This window comes from Elephantulus edwardii, unplaced genomic scaffold, assembly GCF_000299155.1.
Source record: "Elephantulus edwardii isolate Elephantulus edwardi_28Jun2011 unplaced genomic scaffold, EleEdw1.0 scaffold00060, whole genome shotgun sequence".
Taxonomy (NCBI): domain Eukaryota; kingdom Metazoa; phylum Chordata; class Mammalia; order Macroscelidea; family Macroscelididae; genus Elephantulus; species Elephantulus edwardii.
The window spans coordinates 5,746,316-5,756,404 of NW_006399810.1; the positions used below are offsets into that span (position 1 = coordinate 5,746,316).

At 39.2% G+C, this 10,089-nt stretch overlaps 1 protein-coding gene across 1 annotated transcript in view; it reads right to left on the bottom strand.

Annotated features, from left to right (window-relative positions):
- The window catches only part of PAXIP1 (PAX interacting (with transcription-activation domain) protein 1), a 78,241-nt gene that overhangs the window by 28,646 nt on the left and 39,506 nt on the right, over positions 1–10,089 (bottom strand). Inside the window, exons 8-9 of the mRNA XM_006887682.1 lie at positions 5,250–5,970; positions 4,728–4,822 (exon numbers count right to left, since the gene is read on the bottom strand). Coding sequence (XP_006887744.1) covers positions 4,728–4,822; positions 5,250–5,970 — 816 coding nt within the window. The remainder of the gene's footprint in view (positions 1–4,727; positions 4,823–5,249; positions 5,971–10,089) is intronic.

A 10,089-nucleotide genomic window follows, 5' to 3' on the forward strand; every position in this document is an offset into this window, starting at 1 on the left:
GCCTTTTCCATTTCATTGAAGAATGGAATTGGTATTTGTACTGGGATTGCATTGAACGTGTAAATTGCCTTTGGTAGTATTGTCATTTTCATGAACAGACACTTCACCAAAGACATTTAGATGGCAAACAAATACATGAAGAAATGTTCAAAATCCCTAGCTCTAAGAGAGATGCAAATCAAAACAACTAAGAGATATCATCTCACCTCAGTAAGAATAGCAAAATTTAAAAGCAGCAAACAACAAATGGGAGGTTGCTGAGCAACTGGAATGCTTATTCACTGTTGGTGGAAGTATAAAAGGTACAACCACTATGGAAAGCTGTATGGAACTCTCTCAAAAATTCCACTACTGGGAATATACCACAAAGAGAGCATAACTGCCACCCAAGCAGATATATACACACCCATGTTTATCATGGCTTTGTTCACAATAGCAAGGAGTTGGAAACAACCTAAGTGCCCATTAACAAACAAATGGATAGAGAAGCTGTGGTATATTCACACAATGGAATACTATGCTGCACTGAAAAACAAGGAACTCATGAAATATAAAAAATGGGTGACCCTGGAGGACATTATGCTGAATGATATATTTTAGTCACAAAAGGACAAATACTGCATAGTGCTGCTATTGTAGAATGAGACTGACATGAGGGTTGGGGTGAAACTGAGAAAGACTGGATAAATTATGCATACTGCATTGAAACAGATGAGAAGAGAACTGTTTAAAAGCGATATATGATTGGGTATTATGGTCATGACAAGAGTCCAGAATGAAGGCTGCATAGCAGAGTGTACTAAGGGGTGAGGTGGAGGCAGGGGGAATTGTATACCAATGAAAGAATTTTTCTTTTACTTTTCAAAGAGAAGAGCCACTGGGGGAGAGGGGTGGGCAGGGAGAAGAACGCAACAATGAATGAACAGAAATCCAAAGTCTCTGTAAATGTTTGTTAAAATTAATAAAAAACCCCAAAACCTAAGAAACTGTAAAAATACTGAGACACTGAAGAAACTTTATTCTAATTTAGTTAGGAAAGTTCATTATCTAAAATTACAGTATTAGTGTGGCACTGTAATTACAATGTTCTAGTTCTTGGGAATTAGATACCAAAGTGTTTTAAAAGGTAAAAAAAAACCCCAAAACCAAAAACTGGACTGCTACCTGCAGAAAGCTGAAATGGGATACATTTCACATCATACACAAAAATCACCTCAAGGTGGATCAGAGCCTTGGGAGTAAAGCCCAAAACCATAAAGTTCATAAGAGACAAACTGGGATCAAGCTTAGAAAGCCCAGTCTATGGTATAAGATACTGCCAAATACAGCCAGAAATATACAATCTGAAGTAAAGAAAACTGATGAATGGGACCTTCTAAAGATTAAATCCCTGTGTGCATCAAAATTTTTTCCAACAGTGTGAGAAGAAAGCCTACCGTCTGGGGAAAAAACCATTTGGCAATACTGTCTCAGATAAGAATCTCATAATGAAAGTTTATAGAATACTCCAAGGCTTCCACAATAAAAAGACTAACAACACAATTACAAAATGGGCAAAACACATGTAAAGAATTTTCACAGAGGAAGATATTCAAATCACAAACAGACATATATGAAGAAATGCTCCAAATCACTGGCAATAGACAAATAAAAACCAAAATGAGATACCATCTCTTGCCAGTAGCAGTGTCTAAGTTTAACAGGATAGCAAGAAATAAATATCCGAGAGGATGTGCAAGATAAGAATTTTTATATACATTGTTGGTGGGATTGTAAAATGGTACAAACACTCTGGAAGGCAGTCTGGTGCTTTCTCAAAAAGCTGAACATAGAAATTCCATATGACCCAGATAGTCCACTGCTTAGAACATACCCCAAGAAAGTGGAAACTGAGGCTTAAACAGAAACTTGTTCAGCAATGTCCATAGCAGCATTATTCACCATTTCAAAAACATGGACAGCCCAGATGTCCAACCACAAATGAATGGACTGAAAAGTTGTGGTACATTCATACAATGGAATACTATGCAGCATGCAGGAGCAATGATTTTATAAATTACTACCTAACTTGGAAGGAACTGAAGAGTATTATGTGTGAATAACTCAATCCCACAAGGACAAACACTGTATAAAACCATTATTTTAGAATAGTATGAGGAACTAAGGGGAGGTGGAGGGGGGAGCATGGAAGCCGAGGTGTGAGGATGTGGGGGTGGGGGAATTTCATAGAGCTGTACAATTTGATGTTTGGGGGGGTGAAGGAAATGGGAAGGATCTTTTGTGAAACACAATGTATTTAAACTTTGTAAAAGAATCAGTATAAAATTAAAAAAGAACAAAAAAAAGCCCACAAGAAAAACCTTAGAAGCATTTTTAATTTGTGCTATTCCTCCTCCAACTACGTTCCTGTTTCAATCACGACTGGCTAATCTTTAGTTCCACATTCACATCTATTTGGGATTTCCCTTCACCTTCATCTTAGGAATTCCCTGCATCTGTAGACAATCCCCTATTTCCTGAATGTTCTGTCTTCCTCTTTGCCGGAACAGTAAATAGTTTCCTAAAAGGGGTATGTGGAAGGTAAATGTTTGGACCGTCAAAGTCTTGAAAAAAAAAATCTATCTTTCAAAAGCATTTAACTGACAAGCTGGATATATTATTTCAGGTCAGAAATATTTTCTCCCCGCATTTTGAAGAAATCACTTAACCTCCTAGCTTCCAAATGCTGTGTCTGCCATGGCGAACACCATCCTGATTCCTGATCTTTTAAGTTTCTTTTTTATTGAGCTTCAAACATGCCTTTCTTGTAGCTGTTATGAACTCTGATGACTATCTTAAAATTTGCTCTTTTTAATCCCTTTAACTGTTGAAAAACATATCCTTTAGCTGAAAGCAATTTTCTTTCATAACTTGCTTATTTCTGTTCTTCAAAATGCCTATTATTTAATGTTGAATCTCTTGAACTAATTTCTACCTTAAAAAAAAACCAAAAAAACAGAAAACCACAACCAAACCTTTATAGTTTTACATATCACTGACTGTTGTTCCACTTTTTAGAACAATATCTAAATAGTATTTTCTAATGTTTATTACTTTAAAAAAATTCTACTGTTGTAATTCTCAAATATACTCTCTCCCTTCCCCTGGCTGTACTATAATTCAGATTATCATCACTATTCCATTGCTATTGATAATCAACTTGAAGACATTTCTCAAATCTGTGTTTCACTATGTATGTACACTGGACCACTTAACCATTCCCCTCTTCTGTATGCTTTAAGCCTCCCTTCTCAGGTTTTCAGAGGCTGTAAATCACATGAAGGGAGACTGTCCATTTTGCTCCAGTAGAGCAGCTGGTGGATTTGAACTGACTGCTTTTAGTTTAGCAGCATAACTCCCTATGGACTATGCCACTAAAACTCCCCCTGCTTTAGGATGAGTGGGAAAAAAAGCCCAAATTCTCTATGATGGTGTATGTGTACATACGGTCTTAGATCTGGCTCCTTCCTTTCTCGTGTCCCCACACCTACTCCACCACTGAGGAGCTTGTACTTCACTGCTTTAATCCAGTAATTTCTATGCTCACCTACCTTTCTCTGTATTCTCCTCCTCTGCAAAGTCATCCCCCTTAGTCTGACTCCTGCTGAGCTTGATGGACTCATGACCCTTTTCAGGGCTGTTCACACCTCTACTCTTGGACCCACCATCTGTACCTCCTAAGGTCTTGATTTCTGACTGTTTAGTTATGCATCTCCTCAGCCTTGGAGCATGCCTAGCAAATAGGAGGGGTTCAACTGGAAGCCGGGTGTATGAATTCCTAAGTTTAAGAAAACCTTAAACCATGTTTAAGGGAGCTCTGGTGGCTTAGCGGCAAGAAGCTGCACTACAATCCTGAAGGCATGCAGTTCAAATCCACCAGATGCTCCACTGGAGAAGAAGGGGAAATCTCCTCCTGTGCCAGTCGGATGTGAGTCAATGGTATACAACAAGGGGGGGGAAAATAAATAAAAAATAAATTTTTAAAAGTAAACCCAAACATGTTCAATATACATTTAACACAGATTTGAAAGACACCTGAATTCAGTTTTTAAAAAAAATTCAAACCAGTTTTGATTTGTGCACTCTAAGTAAAACAAATGAAAAATACTTCATTTGGCTATAGTTATCCAAGTGAACTAGAAAATGTTAAGGTACCTTCTGACCTAAAGATTCTAGAATTTTGTAATACGAGGTCTAGAAAAACAAAAAGTATTAAAGACTATATGAGTTGATGGTGATTGTCCTAGGTCACTGAAAATATGATATTATTTCTATACCCAAACCAATGCCATCAAGCTAATTCTGCCAAATTAACGACTCTATAGGGTGGAGAATTGCCTCATACAGTTTCCAAGGCTGTAAATCTTTCATGGACGCAAACTGCCACATCTAAGGGTCAGCAGTTAAATATTCCCCTATACACAAAAATAATTAGTGGTCTTTGTATTTCAAAGCTGAAAAGAATCGTAAGGATGAAGGAGACCAGCCTTTTCACTATACACCTAAGAAAACTAATGTCCTAAAAATTATTTTCCCAAAGGCAAACAGTGCCCATAAAAACATTCACAATATAGTCACAACATCTAAATGTATCACAGGGAATGCAGCCAAATGACTTCAGTTATGGTGACATTAATAAAAGAAAATCTTCAAATAAAAGTTTTCATTTCTTCCAGACATAATCTCACCCTTTTCCAGGTGGCCAGCAGCTGTTTATCAGACATCTGCTCTGGATAATCTGCAATTGCAAATACGCACCCCAATAAGAAGCCTTCTTCTGGAACTAGAATAGAATTATTTAAGAAAAAGAAAATTAGAACTCAAAAATCTACATGTATGAAAATAATGTGCTATTCATGAATTAAAATCTGCTTTATGAAGTTAGTAATTTTTTTATTGAGGAAGATTCCAGTGAACTCAGCATATGTCGAATACTGTTGAAAAAGAGACTAGCTTGTCTATGTTAAATAACTAGTAAAACCAACAATTTATCATTCCTTGCCATTAAATAGAGTTGGTTCTTATATTAGGCTTAATGTTCTTAGTAACACCAGCATTCTTTTAGTCCTAGATATCCCAAAGCAAAATTATTCCATTAAAGTTGTTTTAATATGAATCCTTACTCCACCTTCAAATACTCGGACAGAATTTATGCAACTACAAGTCTTTTAAGAGACAGGGAAGAAAAGAAAAAAGTCCACATTACTAACTCTCCACGGCTGGATCATGCCCAAAAAGCTGATGATGCTGTGGTGGCTGCTGCTGCTGCTGGTGCTGCTGCTGCGGTTGCTGGGGTGGAACCTGATGCTGTAGTGTCTGGGGTGTCTGACTCAGGTGTTGTGCTGTTTGATTTTGCATTTGCTGTTGCTGATGTTGTTGATGTAGGCGCTGTAACTGCTGTTGCTGTAACTGATGCTGAATTTGCTGCTGCTGTTGCTGATGCTGGAGCAGGTTCTGTTGTTGCTGCTGTAACTGTGCTAACTGTTGCTGTTGCAGTTGCTGTTGCTGCAGCTTATGTAACTGTTGCTGAAGGGCATGCTGTTGCTGGAATGGCTGTAGCTGTTGCTGAGGGCGGTGCAGTTGTTGGGGATGCAACTGTTGCTGTGGAAACTGGAGCTGTTGCTGTGTAAATTGATGCTGCTGGACTTGCTGCTGCTGTGAAAACTGATGTGACTGTTGCTGGGGATAAGGTTGCTGAGAAATCTGCTGCTGTTGCTGGAGCTGCATTAGCTGCTGAGGTTGAAGGTGTAAAACTGGGTGGTGCTGTTGCTGCTGCTGCTGCTGGGGCTGATGCTGCTGTTGTAACATTTGTGTCTCTGGAGTTACTTTCACTTGGCTAAACAGCACTGCATTCGCATTTGCATGTCCCTGTTGGCTATGATTTACCTGCTGTTCCAAATTTTTTGTAGGTGCTGAAAGAGACTGTAAAATCTAAAAAACAAAAATTAAGCAACGTCACTATCAGTAATTTCAAAAATGGACATATTTCTTTAATACTATTCAACTAAGTGGGAAACTTCAAATGGCTGGAAGCTTCTTCAATACCACCAACATTTAAAAAGTAGTTAAATAAATTCTGAGACCATGAAAACTGAAATTAGGAGCAAAATGGGAACAAGCTAATTAAGCAAAGTTGAAAAACACAAAAATTTCTACCATTCACATATATATAATGGTATAGCAAAATGTAAAAAAAAACCCCAACAAACAACAAAAAACACTAACAAGGTACTTTGCCCGATTCCTTTCTAGGCTCTGTAGGAGGAGCCTGTTATGTGTGGTATTCCCTTGCAATATCCTATAGCCACAGAATCTCTTCCCAGCCCATCTCTCTTCCCTCAGTAAGACCTCCTCCTGACCGAACAAAGGATGCTCTGGGGAATAGCAAGCAGAAAAAGCATCTGGTAGTCACAGACTTGGTCTAGTTACAAGTCTTCTCTCCACAGATGCCACTTCTATTTTCTACAACCTTGTGGCCCAGAGCACAATACAGAAAAGTTCCCTGGTGAGAGTCACAAATCAAGAATTCTTTCCAAAAGAAAACTACAGACACAGCTATAAAGCTAGCAGTAGCTCAGATAGCAGTAACATCATCAATTACCACTTTCTCATCTTCATCTATGCTAGTCTGGTCCATGTACTGGCATGTCACACAAAAGGTAGACAGAAAAGATACCAAAAAATAGTTGTTAAATGTAAACATTCCTGACTGAAAGTTCATTATAGCTAGTAATTGATCTTTCCTCAAAAATGGCAGGGATAAAAATAGAGGAAAAGAAAAAAAATGACAGGGCTCTTTTAGATAGGACAAATTAGAGAAAGCATCCTAGTCAGTCTAGTGAATCCCTTTTTATTCATTCTGTATCACAATGTAAGCTAAATTACGTACATGGTGAGGGGTAGGAGGAAAATGCATCATGAACAAGATAGCTAAACAAGTAGATATCAAATGGAAAGCTTTTTAAATAAATTCCACACAAAGCACTGAACAAAAACAAGCATGGAATTATGTCATTCAATAACATGAGTGTATCATATTCAAATAACAAAAATTGGAAGCAAATTTCTCTATTCATGTAACTGATAACAATCAAATACTCAAAACTCAAACCCTTAGTGGTCGCAGTTTCAATCAACTCCTAGATAACCCTCCAGTCAGTTTCTGAGGCTGTAAATTGCAAGGGACATCACCCACTTACTTCCTGTGGAGCCACTGGGAGATGCCAAAATTCAATCAACGCAACTTAGTCCTATTGAAAAGTCACTTATCATTTACTTAAACTAAAAATTTTAAATTTTACTGTTACCAATATATACTAAAATCTCAAGTATGTTTTAAAATGCTTCCCATTTACATCTTAAATAGAAAACTATCATAAGGGTAGAGGGACAGCACAGGAGAGGAAGATCTTGTCTGAGATAGATTGACTCCGTGACTGGGGTAACAGGGATGGATATGTCAGAGACAGCAGATTGGCTTAGGATAGAACAGAGTTCAGAGCTGCTGTACACAGGATCAATGTGAGTCACAAAGACATTATTTAGACAAATATGTAAATTGTAAGATAAGAGCTTCTTAGGGAGCTCTGGTGGCCTAGTGGCAAGAAGCTTTAGTGCAACCCTGAAGGCACAAGGTTCAAATCCACCAGATGCTCTGCAGGAGGAGGGGCAATCTCCTCCTGTACCAGTCAGATCCAATTTGACGGTACACACACAAAAAATAATAAAGTAAAATAAAAAAAACAAAGCAAAACAACTTTAAAAAAAAAAAAGATTATGAGCTTCTTCTCTTTAAGTATATTAAAGTAATACCCAGTCAAACAGATACTCTTCACCATACCAGTAAGGTGTACAACACTTGTATGCAAGCATTTACAATTTAAAGTGGATACAGGGGAGGGTGGAGAGAAACTTGTTTCTATTTTCACCCTCTATGAGCCTATTTACAAGCAAGTGGTAACAAATGACAAAGGCTGCCTCTTGAGAGTGTAAATGGAAGTTGGGAGTGAGAAGGAGTTTATCATATCACTTCATAGCCCTCATCTATCTATGTTAACTTTATAGGGTATAAAAAATAACTATTTGTCTATTTCAACACCAGAAGTGCAGGCTGGGTTTAGAAGGGGCTGTGGTACTAGGGTTATTGTAGCTAATGTTAGATGGATTGTGGCTGAAAGCAGGGAGTACCAGAGGAACGTCTATCTGTGTTTCACTTATGATGCAAAGGCATTTGACTGTGTGGATCACAATAAACTGTGACTGACTCTGAGAAGAATGGGAATCTCAGAACACTTGACTGTGTTAATCCAAAACCTATATTTAGACCAGGAGGCAGTCATCAGAACAGAGCAAGGAAATACTGCATGGTTCAAAACTGGGAAGGGTGTATGCCAGAAATGTGTCCTATCGCCATACCTTTTCATATTGAACAGTTTATCCAGGAGGCTGGGCTCTATGACAAGAAATGTGGCATCAAGAGTGGAGGAAGACTCAACAACAATCTGTGTTACACAGATGACACAACCTTGCTTGCTGAAACTGAGGAGGACCTGAAGCACTTGCTGTGGAAGGTCAGGGACTGCAGCCTTTAGTATGGATGAGGCTCAATATGAAGAAAACAAAGATTCTCACAGTGGGCTGATGGCAGCAGCAGGATCAATGGTGAAGAGACTGCAATTGATCACAGCTTTAGTTTGCTTGGCTCCACAACACTCTTGGCACCAGCAGCCAGGATATTAAAAGATGTGATGGGAAAGTCTGTGGTTAGAGACCTCTCTAAAGTACTGAAGAACAACAATGTCAGGCTGGAGACTATAAGGTGCACCTGATACAGGCCATGGTCTTTGCACTTGTTATGCATCAGAGAGCTGGACAATAACTAGAGATGATAGAAAGAAAATTGATGCTTTTGACCTGTGGTGTTGGAGTACTGAATATAACACGGACCGTCCTGGACAGGGTGAAGCCAGGCTGCTCCCTGAAGGCAAGGATTCTGAAGCTTTGTCTGACATACTTTGGACGTGTTGCAAGGAGGGACCAGTCCTTTGAGAGGGACGTCATGCTTGGGAGGGTGGAGGAATGGTGCAGGAGAGAAAGACCCTCGATGAGAGGGATTGATTCAGTGACTGGAGTAATAGATGTAGGTGTGTCAAAGACAGTAAGACTGGCATAGGATAGAGCAGGGTTTAGGGCTGTTGTATGTAGGGTTGCTCTGAGTCGCAGGTGACTCAACGGCACTTAACAACAATAACAAAAAGTGTTACAACAAACCAAATCAAGCAAACTTTATACCACCACCTCCTCCTCCTCTCTGTACCTGCCAACCCCAGATGCCTGGGGAGCTCTGACCTCCACAACAGGAGTCTCTGTAGGAAGAGGGATAGGAGTATCAGGAGTCAGGGCTTCTCCGCTCAGCATTTCCCCTCCTCACTAAAGAGGCTCCTCACTCAGCATTTCCCCTCCTCACTAAGTTGGCTACACCCTGTGGCTGGAGTGCCCATGGTCTGAGAGGACCAAAGGAAACTAGAGGGGAAAAAGGAGAGTAACTTAAGAGCTTCATTATGGGCTTTGGAAGAAAAGGTTCACAGTAGAGATGGAGATCAGGGCTAGAGCTCCAGCCAGAAATCAAGAATGTACACTAGCTGGGAGGAGTAGGCCCTGGGAGGAGCAGGCCTGGGAGGAGCAGGGCCTGGAAAGCGCAGGTCTGCTGGAGCATCTGCTCCTCCCTTGGTGACCTCCATGGTACTTATTATCAATCTCAAACCCCAGTCTTACTAGAATCTTACATTAGTTACGAAGAATTTAATTGAGAATTTTAATTTCTCAATCACCTAATTTTATCATTTTAGAAACAGTAACTGGGAGTGAATGTCACATCTGAAGTTACTTTTCCTTCACAACTGTCATATTTCTTATTAAACTTACTTATCCTGAATGTCACAAAATACAAAGCATAATACTTACTAAATAGGTTCTCAACCACTAAACATTTACAACTGAAACAGGATTTTCATTGTTAGCTGTTTCCACAAATCTTATTTTCAATTGTTG